At 45.5% G+C, this 24,236-nt stretch overlaps 1 protein-coding gene and 1 pseudogene across 2 annotated transcripts; one reads left to right on the forward strand and one right to left on the reverse strand.

Annotated features, from left to right (window-relative positions):
• Positions 1 to 2,705: 2,705 nt before the first annotated feature.
• Nutf2 (nuclear transport factor 2) lies at positions 2,706 to 23,215 on the forward strand. 2 transcript variants are annotated; one of them, XM_034522951.2, is made up of 5 exons: positions 2,706 to 2,832; positions 19,768 to 19,894; positions 21,603 to 21,674; positions 21,759 to 21,857; positions 22,684 to 23,215. In XM_034522951.2, exons 2-5 carry the CDS (start codon positions 19,796 to 19,798, stop codon positions 22,795 to 22,797), a joined length of 384 nt encoding a protein of 127 aa, XP_034378842.1. In that variant the 5' UTR covers positions 2,706 to 2,832; positions 19,768 to 19,795; the 3' UTR covers positions 22,798 to 23,215. The 2 variants fall into 2 exon arrangements, with proteins under 2 accessions (XP_034378842.1, XP_076771916.1); XM_076915801.1 differs by lacking the exon at positions 2,706 to 2,832 and adding an exon at positions 3,261 to 3,283.
• Positions 10,361 to 11,066, reverse strand: LOC117723502 (large ribosomal subunit protein eL19 pseudogene; annotated as a pseudogene).
• Positions 23,216 to 24,236: the final 1,021 nt, after the last annotated feature.

Here is a 24,236-nt window from a genome sequence, read left to right on the forward strand (position 1 = left end):
GGGTAGTCTGGAACTCAGTTTGTAGACCAGGCTGGCCTCAAACTCGAGATTTACCTGTCTCTGACTGCCATTAAATCTCTGAGATTAAAAGTGTGCACCACCATGCTGAGCTTAATTTCGCTCTTGAATTCTCATCTACAGTTGAAGTTTGTTTACCATTTCACCTCTTGGGACATGTCGTGCCTGGAACATATGTGGATGTAATTAATAAACCAGTGAAGTTCAGAACTAGCTGCAGCCGTGGCTCCTTCAGGCACCAAGGACTCTTGCTAGGAATACATTCACTTCAGTATACCTTCATTGTGAAAGACGTAGATGAGTAGAGGGCATTAAGGAATTGGTTTGTAATCCCTACACTGGTTTTGGCTGCCTCTGTCTTTAGATTGGGTATTGGAAAGATAAGATGGCATTTTTATCTATAGTTGTAAGTAATTCAGCTCAAAGCTCATGGGGAGATGTGAATGACTTGTTTTGTTTTTCCAGACTGGGTTTCTGTGTGTAGCTCTTGCTGTCCTGGAACTTAATTTGTAGCCTAGGCTGGCCTCAAACCCAATCTGCCTGCCTCTGCTTCCCAGTTCGGGGATTAAAGATGTGCACCACCACTGCCTGATGTGAATGACTTAAACTATTTATATTACTTTGAAGTGTGTGTGTGTGTGTGTGTGTGTGTGTGTGTGTGTGTGTGAGAGAGAGAGAGAGAGAGAGAGAGAGAGAGAGAGAGAGAGAGAGAGAGAATGCGTGTGCACTCGAGATTGTAGCTGCCTGAGAAGGCCAGAAGGCCGTTAGATCCCTTGGAGCTGGGGTTACAGGCAGTTGTCAGTCATCCGATGGTACTGGGAACCAAAACTTGGGTCCTCTGCAAGAGCAGAATGTACACTTTAACTATTGATTCATCTTTCCAGCTCGGTAAATGCCTTTTAACATTACCTGTTTCTGGGATTATTGGGACATGAGTGAACTCTATCTACTTAGGCTCTGTAAAACTTGACTCATTTCTGAGTTAGTTATGGACCAATCACCTTGCCTGGGGACATGCCCTATGACTGCAAGCTGAAGTGTACCCAAAACACCAGGGTCTACTTCCCTTCTTGTCCTTTGGCTCTGAGTTGGGAAATGGGTCTTGAGAAAGCTACAGTATGTGTTGTATAGGTGCCCAGTTTGGAGAGAAGCTGAATTGGCCTTTTAGTGTTAGCTTTGGCTTGTAATCAGGTGGTGAAAGCACAGCAGTTCATTTCTAGGCCACCTGCCAAACTCTTCCCTTGGAGTGGGGGGCTTCCACACAGTGTTTCCTTGAGCTCCTGCTCTTTGAAAGGACAGCTGCTGTCACCTGGTTCTTTTGAACCATTTGGCAGCATTCCCTGGATCCTTCCTCCTGTCTCATAACTTGCCTGTGTTTTGTTTTCTTGGTGGTAGTGAGGCTCCAGATGTGTCACCAACAGGGTAACATGGAGTTCTTAGTGACTTGTTAATAACTCCCCTTCCCTTCCCCCCCCCCCCCAAAAAAAGTGGTCTGATAGACAGGGGACTTAATCAAGAAGCTTAGCCTAGTTTTATCAGTCATCCCCGGGAGGTGGAGTTAGGCTAACATGAGCAAAACAAAAGTATTAAAGATTTTTCTGGCCAGGAAGATATAGGGTTAGGGGTGTTTGCAGCCATTTTCCTTTACCGTGGTTCTTTGGGTTGATAGCAGAGCCATTTGTCCAGCACAGGCCTGAGAGGCGTTACTTCAAATATTTGTGTCACCCAGGAAACTGAAAAGGATATTGAAAGTAAAGGGGAACGGGTGGGAAGATTGTTTACAGTCCGAACACTTGGGGAAGTTACACTGAGCCAGTTATTTTTCTTTCAGTAAAAATTAAAGTTGGAGAGTGAGTTGGCTCAGTGGGTAAAGCAACTTGCTCCTTAACCTGAGAACCTGATTTCTAGGTTCCAATGGTGGAAGAACTGACTCCAGTAAGCTTCCCCTGTCCTCCACACCCATGTCATGGCTCATCCCTCCTCAACCCAAATAAAATGTAAATAAATAAATAAATAAATAAATAAATAGTTGCTCTGTCTGCTGCAACAGTACAAGTAAACCGAGAAATTTAAAAAAAAGAAAAGAAAAAAAAAAGAATCCTTTACGATCCTGTTTTGAAAACACCTTTGTACACGTGTGGGTAACCTCTCCAACTATGGCCCACCTTAGTTGAACATTTGCGTCTCAATAAAAGCCTAATTAGCTTCCAACTAACTTTGGGGTAAATAGCTCCCTCCAAGACACAGCGAACTCAACGAACAAGAGAAGAGTGGGTTTCGCCCCCGCGGGTTGCGGCTATACCGCGAGCAGCGGAGTTAGTAACCAGAGCCCCTAAAAAGTGAGTAGGCTTTGGACTAAGATACAGCCTATGGAGGGTCTGCTGAGACAAGCCAGCCAGCTCCAAGCTAGACCAAGCTCCCACGGAGGCGGGGTCAGGCACCAGCGGCCACACAAACCTAGGCGGGGCCAGGCCAGCTGGGACGCAGCTACAACCAAGACCTGATCCTTGCCTGGCGCCAACTTCGTGTTCCAGAGGCTTCCGCTAGACCACAATTCTCAGGGGCTTACCCGGACAGCCTCCCTCCCTAACTTAGCCTCTCCTCCCGCGCTGCTAGCTGTGGCGGCGCCTCTGCTAATGGCATTCTGGGAAATGTAGTTCTATCCAAGTTCACTACAACTCATAAGGAGAGTATTGAGACTACGTTTCCCGAAATGCAGTGGGACAGGCGAGGGAAGGCAAGGGGGAAGGGACAGTCGGTCGCAGACCGCGCTGGGTTGCCGCCGCCGCTGCCGCCATCGTGCCAGCCCCACGGGTGAGTGTTGGGGCCAGCGCGCCGGGGCGGGGGCTGGGCCGCAGGACCCGCGCTCTAGGCCGCCGGGAGCTTCTGCTTCGAGGCCCTGGGAGGCCCCTCCCTTCTTCACACCCCCACGGCGGCCCGAAGAGGCACGGGGCCCGCACCATGTGTCGCGCGCGGCTCCGCCTACCGCGGATTGTCTGCGGCCGCGGCCCGGGGAATGCTGAGAGCCTGACGGACGCCTGTCCGGGCCGCCTTGTGTTCTGGCTGATGGCCAGATCTTTTTCTCTTGTCCGGACGATCAGGATAGTTCTCAGGGCCCCGCCCTGTGTGGCCTTGCCTGGCTTGCTCGAATCCTGCAACCTCTGCAGGCAGGTTGGCGGGCCGATCCCAGACCCACGTCCCACCACCCGCCGGCGAAGATCCGGGGATGGGCAACGCCACCCAGCTCGCTCCAGAGCCAGCATGGGTAAGGGTTGCCCTCCTGCCGCTGCTGGGGCTTGGGACCATTGCCCGGTTCCAAACCATAGCCCGGCTAGGATGTAGGTGAACGCTTCTCTGCTTGATTGCCTGCTGGGAGTGCACGAAACTTAACCTCTGTCTCGGTGGAACCTGTGCTGCAGTGTCCAGCATGGAGGACAAGGGCAGGGAGTCTGGGGTGGGAGGGGGATGCCTCGTGGGACTTTACCTCTAGCTAGTCCTGGAAAATCTGGACCTAGTGTCTTTGAAGAGGCAGCTCCCGTTTGGTAGGCCCAGCCTCCACCCTTTTATATCCATGACTAGGCTCCAGCTCTGGGGTGGGTTGCCTGACTTTGTATAATGGAGAAAAGATGCTAAAGAAGTGAAATTTGTGTGAGCCTCCAAGGTTTTTGTTAGATTTCTCAGGCAGGGCTTAATTCTAATATACGTTAGAACCTCCCAGAGTCAGCATAGCATAGCCTGACAGGAAGAGGACTCCTTAAGAATAAAATGATGAGGTGGGAGTTAATTCATGAAGAAATGGACTCCAAGCTTGAGGTCTTTGAGCCTAGAGAAGGCAGAAGGGACCTTGTGGCTAGAACTCTGGTTTAGAATGTATTTGCCTTTTGAAGTTGTTTGTGGATCTGGAACTAGAAGTCCCAGAATGTCTGCTTTCTCTTCACATGTGCTGGGGCTGCCTGTGAACAGTCAAGAAACTGGTTGGGTCTTGAGAAAGTGTCTTAGCAATGGCACCACAGATCATCCATTACCTTGAGTTTCTGGAGAAGAGGTGTATTTAACCAGTTACTATTAGGCAGGCTTTGAGAAGACATTTCTGTTTGATGATTAAGGATCTATGCTCCCAGGACTTGGCGGAAAGCATTTCTTGTCAGGTTGGATTCTTTGGTCCATTGACTGGCTTCTGTGTCACAGTTCTTAAAAGGCCTAAGAGATCCCGAAGACCCAGGCAAGCAGAGTGCCCAGTCTCTTAGGATGACTGACTTAGGGCCAGAATGCTGAAAGCCTCTGCCTTTAGCCCCCACTGCTCCCTGTTTTTTTGTTTTACACTTGAAGATTTTTTCTTTTCTCCAGTATAGTACTCTGCCCAGTCATTCTCCTTAGTCAAAGGCAACAAGCAAAGACTGCTCAGATCTCATCAGTGCCTACCTTCTATGGACTCAGCTTCTCAATCCATATTATAGCTGGTAAGCACATGGAAAGGAAGGCTTTGTCAGTACACTCTGGAGAGACTCCCCGTGTGTTTCTCTAAGCAGCCAGGGAAGGACTATCCATAGAACATAGAAGATCAAAGAAGTGGGATAACTTGGAACTAAAAGCAGTTATTTCCAGACTTTCTTGGAGATACGGATGTAACTCAGTTGATAGATTTCTTGTTTGATCACTAACACTGAATAAATTGGGTGTGGTGGCACAAGCTTGTAGTCCCATAGTCCCAGCATCATAGAGGTAGGAGCATGAGGATTAGAAGTTATATCTTCAGCTGCATAGGAAATTGAAGGCCAGCCTGGGATACATGAGACCATCTCAAAGAACAAAAACAAAACTCTCCAGCTTGTCTGGATTTTTGATGAGTTATGTTTATGGCTGTAGATCAGCTTGCATATTTCAAGCTTCTGGGTGGCTTGTGCATAGGACTTCTCTCTCTCTCTCTCTCTCTCTTTTTTTTTTTGTTTTTGTTTTTGTTTTTTTTTGTTTTTGTTTTTCGAGACAGTTTCTCTGTATAGCCCTGGCTGTCCTGGAACTCACTCTGTAGACCAGGCTGGCCTCGAACTCAGAAATCCTCCTGCCTCTGCCTCCCAAGTGCTAGGATTAAAGGCGTGCGCCACCACTGCCCAGCATGGACTTCTCTTTGTCTGTCTGTCCCTCTCTCTCTTTCTCTTTCTCCTTTTTTTCTTTTTGGTTTTTCTGAGACAGGGTTTCTCTGTTAGCTTTGGCTGTCCTGGAACTCATTCTGTAGACCAGGCTGGTCTCGAACTCAGAAATCCACCTGCCTCTGCCTCCCAAGTGCTGGGATTAAAGGCATGTGCCACCACTGCCCGGCCTCTTTGTCCTTTTCTGTCTTTTTCTTTTTATCATGTTGGGAAACAAACCTTAACTTTAAACGCTACGCTATGTATATTCTAGCACCTTCAGGATCAAAAAGATACTGTTCTTCTGCAAGGTGAGCCAGAAATGGAAGGAATTTGGTTCTCTCCTTATTCCTTAAAAGTTCTCAGAAACGTCTATCTGGAATTAGCCATTGCTAGGCACCCTGACCCCAAGAAGCCCTCGAGCTTCCTGGACTTGGCAGGCCATTAGTTCTGAGAGACAAAGGAGAATCCTAAGGTTCTTCAGAATCTCTGTGCCCTCTTCTGTCATGTAAGAAGACATGGGAAGTGGGATCTGGCATGGGACAATTGAGTATAGCTACACAAGGAAGTGACAAATAACTTTTTGTTTGTTTTAGCTAAGAAAGAAAATTATTTTTTAATTATATTTTTCATTTAAAAATGTATTTTGTGTGTGGGTATGGATGTGCCACAGCTCGTGTGTGGAAGTCAGAGGACAACTTGTAAAAGTCAATTCTTGTCACCATGTGAGTCCCAGGGATCAAACTCAGTTCCTCAGTTCATTAGGTGAAACAATAGGGACTTTTACCTGCTGAACTATCTCATTAGCCTCAACTTTTATTTTGACACGGTATTGCTATGTAATTCAGAGTAGTTCTGAACTTGCCGTATAGCCTAGGCTGGGCTTGAACTCTTGCCTCACCCACCAAACTACTAGGATTATTGTACCACCACAATTGGCCTTTTAATATAAAATTTGGTTCATTATTTCTACAATCCCACTTCTGTCTGAACCATGTCTTTTCTGTTCAGCTGCCTTTGCAGTTAGTGTATTGAGATGATGAATGATAAAAAGAGATGGAGAATTCCCAATTTTTAGAATCAGAAGGTACCTTTTATCAAAAAATGTAAATGGTGTCGGGCAGTGATTGTGCACACCTTTAATCCCAGCACTTGGGGGGGAGGCAGAGGCAGGCAGATTTCTGAGTTTGAGGCCAGCCTGGTCCATAGAGTGAGTTCCAGGACAGCCAGGGCTACACAGAGAAACCCTGTCTCAAAAAAAAGAAAAAGAAATGTAAATGGTGACATATACCTATGGTTCTAGCACTTATGAGACTGAAGGAGTGATCGTGCATTTCAGACCATCCTGGAATGCTTAACAGGACCCTGCTCTCAAAAACAGCATTGAGGACAACAAAAACCATTCAGGTTCTCTACCCTTTTGGGGCTGAATGACCCTTTCACAGGGTCGCCTAAGACCATCAGAAAATACAACATCATAGTAGCAAAATTACAGTTATAAAGTAACAATGAAAATTTTATGGTTGCGGGTCACCCACAACGTGAGGGACCTTATTAAAAAGGTCTCAGGAGTAGGAAGGTTAAGAACTGCTTCAGAGTAAGAGAGATAGCTAAGTGGGTAAGATTGTTTGTAGTCCAAGAGTGAGGACATGAGCTTGAATCCTCAGCACCCATGTTAAAAGCCTGGCTAAACTCTTAGGACTCCGGCATGGCCAGAAGCTGACAGGAGCTTTGCTGATGCTTGCTGGCTGTCAGTCTGGCTCCAAGTTCAGTGAGAGTTTGACTTGAATAAAGCCAAGAGCAGGACTTCTGATGGTTTCTTTTGACCTTTAGGCACACCTCTGTCCACAACCTTGCAAGAGACTTCAGTAAGCGCATCACTCAGTGTGAGGTGAGAATACGGGTCAAGGTCAAGCCAATCGATGGTTTACATTCTGAATCCCAGCACTTGGGCAGAGGCTCGGGGATCTCTAGTGTGAGGCTAGCCTGGTTCAAGTTTAGGATAACCAGGGCTACACAGAAATCTTGTCTCAAAAAACAAATTAAAAAATACAGTTCAAGGACAGTCGGGACTATATAGACCCGACTGTCATTAGACCATGTCTCAAAACAAGCTTCAGGAGTCCCTTAGTAAGGCATTAGCATTTTATTTGACATGAGCAAGTTTTTTTTTTTTTTTTTTTTAATTTCCCTCTGAATATTCAGATTTCTTTTCCACAGACATTCTTTGGTCCTTTCTCTATGTTTGGCTCTGGGATGAGGCTATGGGGGAAGAACAACATAAATCCTGTCTGTCTGTCTCTGATGCTAGAGAAAGTTGTTGGTACTAAAGGTGATGAAGTGATGTTGGCATTGTGTCCCGAGGGCTTAGCTGAAGAGAACTGCAAGGACTCTTTATTCTCTGCAGAAGAGGGGGCTTTTAAAGGATTAGAGAGCATTGAGAGCAAAGCCTTAGTGGGTCTTCCTGCCTCTCCAGTGACTGGCAAAAACCATAGGCGTCTGGGGGGAGGGGAGGTGTGCTCTCAGAATGCCTAGGAATGTCACCAACATAGTCTGGACTCTCTCCTTACCTGAAACATGGGTGTGTAACATCTCACTTAACTGAGACTCCCTTGTCATCAGCTTGATCAAGTGACAATCAGTTATTCCTTGAAATCCTGTCCTGTTCCTCCACTTTCCACCTCTGCAGTGACTAGTATTGTGTTACAGGCTTAAAGGTCTCCACTATCTGTCTCCACCAGAACTATCCTGTTTTTGGTGGTTCTTGTGGTATAGTTCAGTGGTAGAGCATTTGTCTAGCAGGCAGGAGGTCTTAGCTTCAGTCGCCAGCTTTTGTCGGGCAGAGATAAGAAATGAGAAGACTGCTTATTTTAGACAGCATTTCACCTTCTCACTGAGGCCTCTAGGATACAGCCTAGGGTGCCAGACAAAGTAGAAAAGCATTCTCCAAGGACATTAAAAGTTAGGTAGAATTTCTTTGGGCTGCACCTCAAGTGGAATTTTTTATTTTGTTAAGTTTTTTCTTTGTCTTTTTTTTTTTTTTTTTTTCAAAACAGGGTTTCTCTTTGTAGCCCTGGAAGTCCTGGAACACTCTGTAGATCAGACTGACCTCAAACTCAGAGATCAGCCTGCCTCTGCCTCCCAAGGGTTGAGATTAAAGGTGTGTGCCACTACCATCCAGCCATTTTGTTAAATTTTCAAAGGAACCTTTTTCAGATGTTTGTAGGCTTACAGTTCAGTTTGATTCAGTTGTACCCCTTCCCAACTTTGTAATTCTGTGATCCTCTGACTTTGACCATATGTAGCAAGAATTGTTGAATATCTCTCTTCAGGAGCTAGTAGTGTACCTCTGGAGTGACTTTCAAGCCATGTGAATGAGTAAGTGATCAGTAAGTGCTCAGGACAACATCTCTCTTCTTTCTTACCCATTCTGATGTGTCCTGGCTGAATGCTTTGCTTAGGTCTAGCTCTGGCTGCAAAAGTGTAATGTAGCAGGAATGACCAAGGGTGATTGTGCTTATTGCCCCAGGGTGCTCACTGCTGGCAGTCATGGCCAATTTGGGGCCTATTCCTTTTTTTGTTGTTGTTGCCTGTTATATGCCAACTCAATAAGTGCCAGGGGCTGGAGACAGGGCTACCATGAAGGATGAAGACCATCCTTCCCAAAAGGGTTGTGTCAGGCCCTAAGGAGAAGATTGTTTGCCTCAGTGTCCTTAATAAAATAGAGAAAATTTTGGAATATATGACTTTTCTTTTTAAAAGTTATACGTATATAATGTTATTCTTCATTTTATTTTGTTTGTGTATACCAGAATGTATGTACCACATTTGTGCAAGTGCCAGTAAGGCTAGATGAGGGAGTCAGATCCCTGAAACTGGAGTTACAGGAGGTTGTGCACCACCATGTGGGTGGTGGAAACTGAACCTGGGTCCTCTGCAAAATAGTAAGTGCTCTTAGCCTCTGAGCTATTGCTCAGCTCTTACTGTGTATTCATTCTGTGCTTGTGTCTGCTCACAGACATAGGCCATAGTACATAGGGGAGGTCAGAGGGCAACCTGTGGGAACCTGTTGTCTCCTTCCACAATGTGAATCCCGAGGACTGAGCCACTTCAGTGCAACACCATCCTCTTTGGTTCTGTGCTACTGGAGATTGACTCTGGGGCTTGGTGGATAAAGTAGGCAAGTACTCTACTGCTGAACTGTTTCTTTAGTCCACTGATTTCCACCTGAGCTGAATCATAGTTGTTGTTGTTTTAAAGATTTATTTATTTATTTAATATGTGGACACTGCAGCTGCCCTCAGACACACCAGAAGACAGCATCAGATCCCATTACAGATGGTTGTAAGCTACCATGTAGTTGCTGGGAATTGAACTCAGTACCTTTAAAAGATCACTCAGTGCTCTTAACTGCTGGGCCATCTCTCCAGCCTTGAATCATACTTTTTATTTTGTAATTATTAATGCTAAACATAGTTGGTCTTTGCTGCTTTTCTTTTTCCCACCCTTGATATCTTCTCCCCTCCTGTGTTTTCACCCCCTATCACTAGATAGGAGAGAAAGAAGGGAAAGAAGTATATAGGTCTCAAATCTGACTTCTTGTTTCTTCTTTGAGCACAACTACTAACAAAATGCAACCAACCATCAGCCTTTCCTCTCAGGGTCCTAGCATTTGTATGCCCTCTGAAAAGTTCCCAGAATTCCAAATGTCACAGTTGCAGAAACTATACCATATCTGCAGCTGGCAAAATCACGTCCCTGCTAGAACATGAAGCAGATGATAGTCAGCTGCTGGGACAGTCTAAAGCAGCCCTGTATTCCACACAGATTTTTACACTATTACACTAGTTCTGTGGTGTTTTGGGTGTTGGTTGTTTGTTTGTTTTTGTGTTTTGTTTTGTTTTTGTTTTTGTTTTTTTGAGACAGGGTTTCTCTGTGTAGCCCTGGCTGTTCTGGAACTCACTCTATAGACCAGGCTGGCCTCGAACTCAGAAATCCACCTGCCTCTGTCTCCCAAGTGCTGGGATTAAAGGTGTGCGCCACCACTGCCTGGCTCTGTGTTTTTTGTTTCTTGTTTTGTTTTTGGCTTCCCTCCCCACCCCCTCTTTCAAACAGGGTTTCACTGTGTAGCCTTGGCTGTTCTGGAACTCACTCTGCAGATTAGGCCTCCTGAGTGCTGGGACTAAAGCCCTGTGTTGTTACCACTAATATGCTGCTGGGTTCTTTTGTTTTGTTTTTTAAGACTTGTCTTATTTTAGTGACTGACCCATGTGAAGCCATAGCCAGGCCACTATGTACAGACAGGAGGGCAGCTTTATTTCCTGATCTCTTCCTCCTTGGACAGTCTTGATGATTTCTTTCTTCTTGGCCTGGAGACAGTCCTCCCGGCGCTTCCTGTGAGCCTCAGCCTGGTCAGCCAGTAGCTTCTTTCAGGCCTTGACTGCCTTTGGTTTGTGGATATGCTCCATGAGAATTCATTTGTTGTTTGGTACATTCCCTTTGACCTTCAGGTACAGGCTGTGATACATATGGTGGTCAGTCTTCTTAGATTCCCGGTATCTCCTGAGAAGCTGGCGCAGGATCCTCACCCTTCTCATCCACGTCACCTTCTCCGGCATTGGCATCCAAGCATTAGCCATACCCTTCTTTTCCCTATGCCCATATGCCTGCCCTTCTGTCGGGCTGAGGTCCATCGTCCACCCCAACCCCGCAGCAATCCAGGGAGCTTCCAGATGATCAGCCTATCTTTGGTCAGCTTCCTGATCTGCTGATGGGAGTTGGCATTGGTGGTTTCATTGGTCTCATTGGGGTCCAGCCAGACCTTCTTTCTACCACAGCAGAGGACACTCAAGGCAAGCCTCTTCTGTAGCCTAAGCGTACTCATGGCTATGGACACAGCAGCGAAAGGAAAGAGCTACTGCTCTGTTTTTTTAAAGAAATCAAAATTCCAGAATTTTCACTGCATCAAACCTAACCCTTTGAAGCTTTTTGTTGTTTTGTTGTTTGAGCTGTATCTCTCTGTAGCCCTGGCTGTCCTGGAACTCAAAGCAGTTTGGCCTTTAACACACATTGATCCATGCATGCATCCCACTTCTGACTCTCTCTCTTAATCTTTTTGAGATGGGTCTCACTACGTTATCCAGGCTGGCCTTTCTTATGCCCCATCCTTGGCCTCCAGGCCTGTGCTATCAGTTCCAACTGAATCTCAACCCTCATTGAAACAGGAAAGCTGGCTGCCTCTGGAAGGATCTGTATGGGGCCATATCACCTTTAGGTGGTTTCTAGTCATAGGAGACAATGCAAGCTCTTAGTTGTCCCTGTGGTAAATCAGCTTTGAGCTACTGAGCACATGCTCAGGTATTTCTCATCCCGAGGTGCCTGGAGCTTGCTGATATTAGAAGGGAAGAAAAGCATGGGGTTTTCCTTACTGCCTCTGTGTTTCTGGCATCTTGGCTCTCAGCTGCTGAGGTAACCTACTACTTACCTGTTCATTCCGGCCATCTTTGTAGGTAATCAAGTGGTGGCTGTGCCAGGAGCCTTTTGAGGTGAAAATAACTATACCAGCCTTGTAGGGCCAATTCGTTCTAAGGCTCAAGTCAGAGGACATATGGAAGAGGGTCCTTTTACCTTCTGTGGACTCTTGCCCTCTGCTCAATCTTGTGGCATCCCAGCACTGCTGGCCAAGGATGGTAGTGGATGAGCTGGAAGCAGTTATTGAGGAGCCTCACTCCCTACCAGGTGCCTCTTGAGAGCGTTCAAGGCCTGAAGCTCAGGTCACAAACAGAAGCTAAAGAAAGCCTAGGGCTCCAGAGATCTTGTGCAACTACCTGGGAAAGGGAGGCTACTGGGGCAGTTAAGTGCAGAGCAGAGTGTAGAATGCAGGTCTCAGGCTCCTGGGTTGGTTGGGGCTCTGGAGGCCTCCAGACATAGAAAAAGGTCCAAGTGGTGCTAGGAATATATAGACTTCAGGTATCAGTTCCAGGAAAGGGCTCTGCCTGGGCTAGCCTCCTATGTTTGTACCATAATGTCTCTAAAACTTGAAGCAACAGAGTGGTAGATTGGGCACTTGCCATTCCAGGGTCAAGAATGCCTCCCTATGTCTAGCCTCTCAGTTGGAGGAGTTAGATAACTCCTTACCACTGGGTTCTGCTCTAGCACCTTGGGTAATTTCTCCCTAATTTTCCCAAGTTACTGATGCGGAGACAGGACCATAACTCAAGGGAGAAGTGAAGCAGGCTAATGGCCAGATCTTCAAGGAGTTGCTTGTGTGTCTACCATTTACCATAGCTGCCCCACCCCCAGGTGACTGGAGCCTTTGGATTGAGAGAAAGTGTTGGGGCCATCTCCACTTGCTACATGTCACTCAGGTAGCTGAATGGATCAAAAGATCATTTCCTGGCATCTTGGATACAAGATGTGGGTGAAGGAGAACATGGGTCACTGAGCCACTTATATTCAGGGTTGCCTAAAACTGACAATTCCAGAATGCAGCCAGCCTAGGTTGGGCTCCCACACATTCATCCTCTTAGTCAATAAAAGTGATTGAGAGCTGGGCCAGGTATATTGGAAACAGGATATTAGGGTGCCCTGGTCAGGGATTCAGAGCACAATAGAAGATGGTGCTCTGGCAGTGCTGAATGCTGAGAGGAAATAACCAGCTTTCTGGGACACGGCATGGCTGAGGCACTCATGAGCTCACAGCAGCAGTGGAGACCTGCACAGGACTGGGCCCATTGGCATTTCTTCACAGGAGCTACAGGAAGTTGATAGCTAGTGGTTGTTGAGATTAGCTTGGTTGCGTCACTGTGATTGCCTTGCTCCAGTAAATAACCCTTTACTAATGCTCATGCAAGCAACTTTAGATGCAGTGGGCCACAAGAGAAGAACAGAAAAAGACAGTAGGAGGAGACTTGTTCAGAAGGAAGGTAATAAAAGAAGATAATGGGAGAGAATATGGTCAGAGTTCATTGTATATGATTGAAATCATGAAAGAATAAAGAAATGTGGTCAGAGAATGTATTGGTGAAGAGATGACATTTAATTTGACATGTGACAGAGAACCAGGTATCTAGTTGCAGGAGTCCAGGTATCTAGTTGCACGCGCACACACACACACACACACACACACACACACACACCCCTAAATAAATGCAGTAAAAGGAACAATGACTTCAAACTTCTCAGGTGGGAATGGCCTCAATCTGTTCTAAAGCTACAAAATGTTCAATGTGGTTGTTAACAAGGGAAGAAAGTAGGTGGCAAAGTCAAGATTAGCCAGCCAGGAGAGCTGGATAGCTCAGCAGGGCCTTGAAGATACCAGCTACCCGAAAATACTGGAAGGCCACAGACTGCAAGTTACATATTCTGGATTCTATAGCATCATGAGACTAGAGAGGCAGGATTTTTTAAACTACTTTTTATTTTTATTATTTTATGTGTATGAGTGTTGGGCTTGGTGCCCAAGGAGGTGGTAAGACTCTGTGAGGGTGCTGGGAGTTGAATCCAGGTCCTTTGCAAGAAGTGCTCTTAACCAGGCAGGGTTTTCCTGTTTTACTTTATTTCATGTAGCCTGGACTGGCCTTGAGCTCCCTATGTACTCAGAACCTTACACTCCTGATCCTTTTGCCTTTAATTCTCAAGTGGTGGGATTACCAGTGTGTACCACTATACCCAGTCAGAAGACAGGCAGGTGCCCCGCTGGACCTTCCTGTCTTGGGTTGCTGGCGCCCCCCCCCCCCCAGGTGTGTGTGTGTGTGTGTGTGTGTGTGTGTGTGTGTGTGTGTGTGTGTGTGTTTGTTTTGTTGGAGGTGCCCAGGCTTTCATACAAAGTAAGTGCTCAACAACTGAACTACATTCCCAGCCCTTTTATGTCATTACATTTGGGGGGAGGGGCACACTATAATGCATGCAAAAGTCAGAGAATAACTTATAACTATCTGTTCTCTACTTCTACCATGTCAGTTCCAACAGGTTTGGTAGTAAATGCTTTCATCTACTGAGCCACCTTGCCAGGCTTCTGTCCCTTTTTTCTGTGTCTGTTTTAATCGCATATCTGTCCATACACTATGTGCATGCTGGGTATGCACAGAGGCCAGTAGAGAGTTTTAGATACTGTGGAATTGACATTATAGGTGGTTGATAGTCAATATATGGATGCTGGAAGCTGAACTTAGGTGTTCTGTAAATTATCTTTTTTTTTTTTTTTTTTTTTTTTAAGATTTATTTATTTTATGTATGTGAGTACACTGTAGCTATCTTCAGACACACCAGAAGAGGGCATCACATCCCATTACAGATGGTTGTGAGTCACCATGTAGTTGCTGGGAATTGAACTCAGGACCTCTGGAAGAGCAGTCAGTGCTCTTAACTGCTGAGCCATCTCCAGCCTATTATCTTAACTGCTTAGTCATTTTTGTAGTCTCCTGATACTCATTTTGTTTGTTTGTTTACTTGTTTGTGTTTGTGGGTTTTTTGTTTTTGTGTGTGGGGGGGGTTTTGTTTGTTTGTTGTGTTTTGTTTTCGACACAAGGCATCTCTTTAGCATAAACTGGCCCAGAACTCACACAGTATTCCTCTCTAAACCTCCAGAGTGCTGAGATTATGGGCATGAACTACTACATACATCCATCTTTAGCCCTTAGAGTAAAAATCTCTGAGATTGAGGCTCGGAGGTTGAGGGCTTCATGCCCAGAGGCTCTTGTTTCACGGATTCAATCTGCTCATTTTTTATCTTTAAGAGAACTCAGGTTGTCATTGGAGTCCTGGCTCAGAGGCCCACTAAACTTGGACAGTCCAATTCTATCTACCAGCTGCTGAGCTGGTCTTATTGGTTCATCTCTGACAATAGTATTGCAAGGGTTGGGGAATGCACACAAAGTTCTTTGCACAATTGTATCTTTCCTTGATCTGTGTCTGTTTTTGAGTCCAGAGTCTCCATGCTGTGCCATATCATATCACTGCTATTACAGATTTTGTCTTTGGAGACACTTGACATTTAAACTACAGATAAAGCTTTTCTTTTAGGTCAACATTTATGGTTGGTTTCTTAAGGGTGTGAACAACCTGAAATTATGCACAAGATTTGTAGTCTACCTTTTTGCATAATTCTTGGCAGCGGCTTACAGATTTTGTGATTCTTGGAGGATCTTTGCACCCCAAAAAGCCTAAGGGTTCAAAAAAGGCTGATCTCAAGGGGCAGCAGCTCCTTGAGGAGCCTGCCTCTAGTCAGTCTGTGGGCTACTGAGGAGAAGCAGGAGGTGGTATAGCTGTTGGCTTCTCACATGAGCTGTAGAAGACATAGGATGAAGAGTAGTTTGGTTTTTTTGTTTTTTAAGATTTATTTATTTATTTTATGTATGTGAGTATATTATCACTGTCTTCAGACACACCAGAAGAGGGCCTTGGATCCCATTACAAATGGTTGTGAGCCACCATGTGGTTGCTGGGAATTGAACTCAGGACCTCTGGAGGAAGAACAAGAATTAGCCAAGCAAGTCATTCCCTGGCCAGGGATTCACATTCACCACGTCCGGGTGAGCAAGCACTGGGCCTGTTGTGTGTGTATGTGGTGTTAGATGCAGAAAGACTGAATGGCCAGCAAGACAGAGATGGGCATAGATCGCCAACAGCACAACTTAGAGGTTTGATCTTCTTTGTCTTGTTCTTTTTTGTTTTGGTTTTGTTTGAGACAGAATCTAGTGTAATTCTGGGTGCCTAGAACTTACTTTGTAGACCAGGCTACTCTCACTCTGGGAACCTCAGCCTTCTGAGAGAGAGCAGGGATTAGAGGTGTGCACTGCCTCTTTTCTTTTCTCTCTCCCCCTCCCCCTCCCCCTCCCCCTCCCTCTCTCATGTATTTTATTTGTGTGGGTGTTTTGTGTGAGCCTGCTGTCCTTGCAGGCCAGAAGAGAGCATCAGAGTTGGAGAGGTTATGTGGGTGCTGGGAAATAAACCCAGGTTCTCTGGAAGAACAGCTAAAGCTTTTAACCACTTTGCTATCTCCAACACTATCTTGCATTTTTCTTTTTTTAGCTAGGCTTTCACTCTATCTCCGGCTAGTTTTGAACTCACTGTGTTGCTCCCCAGGCTGGCCTTGATCTTCCAACAATCTTTCCACCTCAGCATTCCAAAAGCTGGGATTATGGGTATATGTCACACCTAACAGTTTATGTTGTGTAGTTTTTGCTTTTTGTATGTCGTGTGGCCAGAGAAAGTATCAGATTGGAGCTAGAGTTATAAGCAGTTGTTGAATGCCCGGTATAGATGCTGTGAGCCAAATTCGGATCCTCTAAAAGAGCAAGAAGCCTATTTATAGCTAAGTGATCTCTCTAGTCCCTTGGTTGGTTCTGTTTGCTTGTTTGTAAGTTACAGGGTCTTACTATATAGCTCTGGCTGGCCTGGATATCACTATGTAGACCAGGCTGCCCTTGAACTCAACAGAGATCCTCCTGCCTCCAAGTGCTGGGATAAAAGGCCTGTGCCATCACAAACAGATCTTATTTTTTGAAACAAGCATTTCACTCTACAGTCTAGTGGCCTGGAACTACAGCAGTTCTACTGTAGTCTACCAAGTACTAGAATTACAGGCATGTACCATGTTCCTGGTTGCTTATTTTAAGAGGAGTCTTGCTATGTAGCCCTGGCCTGCCTGAGTGCTGGGATTGGAGGAAGGCAATACCAAGCCTAGTTTAGGGTTCAGCTTTAACTCAAAGGTAAAGAGAGAGCATGTGACCAACTTTGTGATTTAGGGTTCAGTTATACAGACATGTCAGCCCTGATATGTGATATGAAGGGTTTAGGCAAACCCTTCTGCATTGTTCAACCTATGCTCCATTTTCTTACATCTACAGCACAGTGACACAGAAACCTTATCACGTGTCATATGTTTGGGTCCATGGCAATAAGTGCACAGTCTGGCATACCTGGAGTAAGGGTGTTGGCTCCTGAAGCTGCTTTAGGTCTTGTTAAAGCAAAGGTCTTTATGCAATCTTTGATTTTCTTGTTGTTTTGTTAGTTTGTTTTGTTTTTGAGACAGGGTTTCTAACTCAGACTGGTCTCTAACTCCTTGTATAGCCAAGAGACACCTTGATTTTTTGATCCTCCTGCCTCTACCTCCCAAGTGCTGGCATTGCAGGCATATGCCACTTACATTTGGTCTTTACATTGCTGAGGGTCACACCTAAGGTTTTGTGCATATTAGGCACACACTCTCTACCCAGGCCCTGGTTTATTTTCTGTTTTGAGACAGGATACCACTAAATTACCTAAATTGGCCTTGAACTCAGTCTCTAGCTGGGTAGCCCTTAGACCAGAGTTCTTCTTAAGTTAGCTTTTCAAATAGCTAGCATTATAGGCTTGTAGCACCAGGCCAGACTTTATCCAGTTTTGAAGATTCCTTTTCATCTCTCTGAGAGCTCCTAAGTTGTCTTCTTCCCAGTCATGCTGCCCATGTGGACCCGCATTTCATTTGTCCCTCTGCTACTGCTTTAGCCAGAGATGTTTCCTATTAGAGTGTTAGCTTACCTAATAATACTACTGCTGGGTGTGGTGGTCTACGCCTCTGCAGGCAGAGTCGGTGGATCTGCATAGCAAGCTTAAGGGCAGCCAGGGCTACATACTGGGACCCTGCTTCAGAAGAAGCAAACATGAAACAAAACTCTATCTAACTGGACATGGTAGTGTATGCCTTTAATAAAACTCAGGAGGCAGAGTCAGATGGAAAACAGACCAGTCTGGTCTACATAACAAGTTCTAGACCAGCCAGGGCTACACAGTGAGACTCTATCTCAGATAGATACCTAGGGTAGATAAAAATAGATAGGACAGTACTGCTGAAAGAGAAAAACACTCCCCTGCTTCCTATGCTGCCCCACTGTCTTAGCACACGCCCGTACATTTCTCTGCTCTCAGCCTTGCTTCTCTTCCATCCCTTGTCTGGTTTGGTGCTGTCACATACTTAGTAGCGCTGTTTCTTCTCCATGGCGTGTTCTTTTCTAGGACCTCCCTTGATATGGGCTGAGAGCAGAAGGCAGCCTGACCCTCATTATTCCTGCAGCTTTCCCCAAGAGTTCTTTGGAACTGGGCTAAGTATCTTGGCTTCTGCAGGGTTGGGACATTCTGGGTGGATACTACGGTAGAAGGTGCAGAGATGTGAGGATAGGAAAATGTGGACATTTCTTGGGAATTTGGAAATGTGACCAAAATTGCGTGTGAAACTGGTTATAGATCCTATGCTTCTTCCATTTGTTGATTTGTTTCTTGGCACAAATGTTAACTGGGACACACCTTGTTTTCCTGTGTACTGTCGTGGCTGGGTCCAAGCTTTCTTTCTCCTCTGTTTGTTTTAGACTTTCCTGGACATTTCTTAGTCATCTGAGCATAGTTGCTATTTTTAGTACAGCTACCTCCCAGGGAACTTAAAATAAAACTGGCTTCATTTCCTGGCCTTTCATTGGCTAGAGTATCATCATAGGCTGGAGGATTGGATTTATATCTGTTCTTTTACTCTGTCCCTTCCTGCTGGCTCTTCTAGCCTTAGTGAGGTCATAGAGACTTAGTACTTACCATGGTAAGCTGCATAACCCCTAGCAGCCTGGAGTCACTGTCTTCAGTTTTGCAGATGAGGCTGTGGGAGCCCGAGAAGCAGTGATGCGCATTAGCTCCTACCACAGCTGACACTTCTCTGCTGGGTAGAAACGTCCTCTCACTGTTATGTCTCAGACCTGTTTATCAGGACAGGGATGTCCTCCTCTGCTGTTGGATCCATACAGAACAGTTTTGGGTCTCTAGGGCCCACAGGAAACGCAGCTTGTCCTACCTTGGAGGGCTTTAACAAAGACAAGTAGCTTTTTCATCAGTGTCTTTGGGATGGTGGCCTTGAGCTATATGGAGACAGCCCTCAGGAGCCAGGGTAGTGGTGAGGCGGGGATGCCGCACAGACCTGCCCGCTCATGCTTCATCTATGTTTCCCTTTCTCATTCTGTGACAGCTCTTTCTATTCACAGAAGTGAGTAGAAAATATCATTATCTCTGAAGAACTGACACCAGAAAAGACCAGGTCAAGAATCACCTGACCTCAGAGACATTAGGTCGCTCCTTGGGACCTGCTGTGGTCAGAAATGGAGTCTTTAGAAGCCATGTGTCCTTCCAGCCCCCCCATCACCATCACATCCCTGAGACAGTATTGGAAGCTTGAAGGCTAAAAGAGAAACATTGTACACAGAAATGTCAGTAGTTTCTGGTTTGATTAGTGGGTAGAATGGCAGTAACTCTGGCCTTGAAAGGATTAAAGAAAAACGTGGAACTGGGGCTGGTTCCTTCTTCTCCCCTTATTAGACATAGGGCCTATTCTGGTCTTCCTTTACCCTGGGTATATCCTCAATACCCGTCTTGTATACCTGGCACCCCTCTGTCATCAACTTAGAAGTCCTTAGAAGATGGGCTAAAAGTGGTTCCTACCATTGGTCAGGGTTGGGTAGTCTGTAAGATCCCCAGGGTTGTCACATACCCTGAAAAAAATGGGTATCAACAGAGAGTCTTCCTGCATGAGGAGGCTAGGAAAAGACAGGCTACTTCTTGCTTCTGTGATACTAACATTTCTGCCTTTGTCTTGCTGGTCTTCCAGGTCTCAGTGAGGTGGGTGACTCTCCAGGATGGGAGACAAGCCAATTTGGGAGCAGATTGGATCCAGCTTTATTCAGCATTACTATCAGTTATTTGATAACGACAGAACCCAACTAGGCGCAATTTACGTAAGTCTCCAATGTGAGAGCCAGAATAAAACCCTAGGAGATGAATTTGGATATTGAGTAGGAATTGTGGTGTTCTGGACAAGAAGTTTGGGCTTTGCCATTCAGTGTGGCTGGCACCTTATCAGGTCACATAGTCCTAGGAGTATCTCTCTGTAGCAGGTATAGACTAGGATTCATGTCCTCTGGAGGCAGCAGCCATGAGCATTTTCAGTGCAATGCTGGCTTCTGGAGGATCCCATGTGCAGCTTCTTTTGAGGCCAGAACATCTGAGTGCCTGTGGGGATAAAATAGAGTTAACCCAAGAAGTCTTCTGGGTAGGCATTACTTCATGTTTTAATGATACTCATCTGTTCATTCTTGATTCTGCCTGAGATTCAGCAACCCAAGGGCATTCAGTCAGGCTAAGCTAATGGATCTACCCAGGCTAGGAAGGAGTAGTCATAGATCCTGGTTTAGCCATCAGAAGTTGTCAGTACCTCTTCCAGAATGTCAGGGTTCATTCAGAAATCTTGGAAATAAAGGCATCTTAGGAGTGGGAACAAATTCATCCTAGGAGATAAATTGTCTTTATGAGTTAGAGGGATTGTACCCAGTCTCTCATGCACGTAGAACAGGTGCTCTATGACTGCCTGTACCCCCAGTTCCTCTCACTGTCTCTTCTGGTCACAGGAATCACAGTTTTGTTCAGACTGGCCTCAGACCTGGATTCCTCTACCTAAGCCTCCCAAGAGGCTGGGAATTCATACAGGTCATTGTAAAATAAGTAAAGCAAGTTTGACCCTTCCCCTTCTAAAAAACACTTACTTTAATCAAGGTCCTAAAGAGTACTTTGTGTAAATTGTTTCATAATTACTCAAATGATTCCTATTTGATGATTGAGGAAACTAAAACTCAGAAAAATAAGCAACTTAGAATTTGTCTAATGTTACAGTTGGAAGTAGCAGAAGTTCCCACCTCTCCAGCACCACCTCCCCTAGCTTGGGCCCTCACTATGCAGTTTAGGCTAGCTTTGAACACTGCATCATCCTGCCGCAGCCTCTCATGGCTAAGTGTGGTGGCACACCCTCTTAATCCCAGCGCTGGAAGGCTGAGGCAGGCATATCTTTTGGGTTCGAGGTTAGCCTGGACTACAAAGTGACACCCTGCCTCAAAAACAAAATAGGGACTGGAGAAATGGCTCAGTGGTTAAGAGCTCTGACTGTACTTCCAGAGGTCCTGAGTTCAATTCCCAGCAACCACATGGTGTCTTACAACCATCTGTAATGGGATCTGATGCCCTCTTCTGGTATGTCTGAAGACAGCTACAGTGTACTCATATATAAAATAAATCTTTAAAAGTAAATAAATAAAAATAAAACAAAAAGAAGTAAAGAATTTTGGGGGGATTGAGGTGGGTTCCATACAGGGTCTCTCTGTATGGGCTATCCTGGAACTTGCCAGGGTAGCCTCCAACTCAGAGATTGCCTGCCTCTGCCTTTAATCCTGAAGTGCTGGGATTAAAGGCATGCACTACTACCAGCTGGCAGAAAAAGAATTTCTATTTTAGAAATTATTGCTAGTATTTGGGACCCAGCCTTAATTTGATCTTGTTTCCGGATAAGTAAACAGATATGAACTCATCTCCCCACACAAGATCCTTCTGAGGATTTTCTCCTAAGGCTCTCAGGTGCTGAGGCCCTGACTGTATTTCTTTCCTGTACACATTTAGATTGATGCATCATGCCTTACGTGGGAAGGACAGCAGTTCCAGGGAAAAGCTGCCATTGTGGAGAAGCTATCTGTAAGTAAAGTCCACACTGAGATACAGCTGGCTTCTTTCATGCCTCTTCTGACCTCAGCTTACCTCCCATTCTTTCTCTTGCAGAGCCTTCCGTTCCAGAAAATTCAGCATAGTATCACAGCGCAGGACCATCAGCCTACACCAGATAGCTGCATCATCAGCATGGTTGTAGGACAGCTCAAGGTAGCAGTGCCACTGTGTTTCAGGGCAGGAGTAGGCAGGTGAAGCAGAGCCCTGGGCTCCTGTGGACTCCAGAGCCTTCCCTGTGGATGTAACCTGCTTATGGGGGGACATCCAAAGTGACTGTCAACAAAACCTATCAAAGTGGCTGCCTAGACCTGCATTGTTTAACAACCATGAACCACTGCAGCTGACTTTCTTACCTTCCCCTCCCTTCTTTCCTTGGTGCTGGATATTGAGTACATGCTAAACAGATGCTTTCTTATACTGAGCCACTCCCTTGGCCCCACAATTATTTCTTCATATTTATTTTTGAGGGGGCTTATTTGCTTGATTGATTGGTTGGTTGGTTGTTTTAAATAGTCTTGTCATACACACACTGACAGGCATGTGCCACCGTGCCCAGTGTGAACTCAGCTTTAAGATGTAAAGCATTTATTCCATTTTATCAGTAATTTCTCCTGATTGGACTAACTGGTTTTATTGAACACTTAAGATGGTTCACTATAAATTAGTAAGTGCTACAAGATTCCTTAAAATTTTTGATTACTTTTATCCAGCGAGTTGAGTTAGAAGACAGGCAAGTCCTCTGCTCTGTTGCCTAGCTAAGTGGTAAAATGTGCTTTTGAATATACATGTGAGTAGCCATTTATTGACACCTAATTGACCAGCGGTTTCACACATAGCAATTCACATTCACAAGTACCTATTCTGTACTGGAATTCAGGTTTAAGATAATTAGCGCCTGATCCCAAAATTGTACTACCATTAAACATTCTTTCCATTCCTTAGCTCCCTTACTGAATCTTTTCTTTCTCCGTTCTTACAGGCTGATGAAGATCCCATCATGGGTTTCCACCAGATGTTTCTATTAAAGAACATCAACGATGCTTGGGTTTGCACCAATGACATGTTCAGGCTTGCCCTGCACAACTTCGGCTGACCTCTTCCTGGCCAGATAGTCACGCTGTTTCCTCCTCCCTCTTCCCAATCCTATCTCACTCCTCCAGATGCTCCAAATATCATACACAAATGAGCAGGGCCGAGGTGGGAGTAGGTGCAGTGCGCTTCTGTCACCACGGTGTTGTGCATGATGTTTGGATGCTAGACTAGTTGCATCTGACAGGAAAAGTTTGTGTTGTACCAGCGCATGCCTTGGAAAGACTTAAGTAATGCAAAAGATTGTCGGTTTTTGGTTTTGTTTTATTTTGTTTTTTTTTTTTTTAATCTACTGACAAGTTGCTCTAGTAACCCAAAGAAGTGAAGGAGAAAGCAGCTGCCTCACCAACCGCCCAGATATTGATTTGTTCAGATGTTTCAATGCCTCATGATACAATAAAACCACAAAAATTTTCTTAACAGTTTAAATTGTTTTAATTAGTTAAGTAGTTGGCTGGGCATCAACAATTCTGGCCCACTGTCTCTCATGCCACCCTCCCCTCTGCCTCACCTTAACAGTACCTGCTGCAAGGAGCAAATTCACTCCAGTGGCAGTCCCAACTAAGGTCTCAAGCCTGCTAGGGCAGAGTTCTCTCCAACCCCAGATCTTTGGAAAGCAGGTTTGGACTGAAGGCTCTTCAGCCAGCTCTGTCTGACTCCTCCTGTGGCCTCTGCTCTGTGGATTTGGGTTTGGTAGCAGGGTAGATGCTCTGTAGCAACTAGCAAGGCCTTGGTAAATAACTTACCATGTTTGTACCCTCTGGGTTGAAGTCCCAGATGGAGAGGCCTGCTCTATGCCCAATATGAATGACATTCAGATGCCCACATTCCCCAAGCAAAGCAAGAGAAGCTGTGTACTGCCTGCTTGGGATTTCAGAGCCAGGCCACTGCATGGAGTATCAATTCCACACTATGGAAAGAATCATCACGAAGGAGTCTTGCTCTAGCTCTCCCCTCAAGACTTGTGCAGGGCATTTACACACCGTCTCCTTACTTTCCACATACCACATACTCTTCAAATCCCAGGAAGTCTTAACTATTATGGCAGTTTCTGCCCTGTTTCTTAGTCTGGGCACAGGTCTTGCTCAGTACGATATATTACACAGCTTTTCATCCTTGAGACCTCTGGATAGTATAGAGCTACCAAAATAGCTACTGCAAGCTAGAACTAAGCCCAGGATTTGGGGCTTAGGAATGGCTAGGCACACCTGAAAGCTCCCCCCAACCCACCCCCTGCTCCCCACCATCCTGAACTGTGAGGGGAGAGTAAAGGTTTCCATATACTCTACAGGTTGCCTGGTTACACCAGCATAGTCATGAACACTTACATAGGAGGTTCCAGTGGGATTGATCTCTTAAACTGCTGTGTATTGGGGGAAGTAGGGGTGGGAGAGGTAGATGCCAGCTGCCTCTTAATCCACCCTGTATAAAATCTGCAATACA

The sequence above is a fragment of the Arvicanthis niloticus genome, chromosome 18 (genome assembly GCF_011762505.2).
Source record: "Arvicanthis niloticus isolate mArvNil1 chromosome 18, mArvNil1.pat.X, whole genome shotgun sequence".
NCBI lineage: Eukaryota > Metazoa > Chordata > Mammalia > Rodentia > Muridae > Arvicanthis > Arvicanthis niloticus.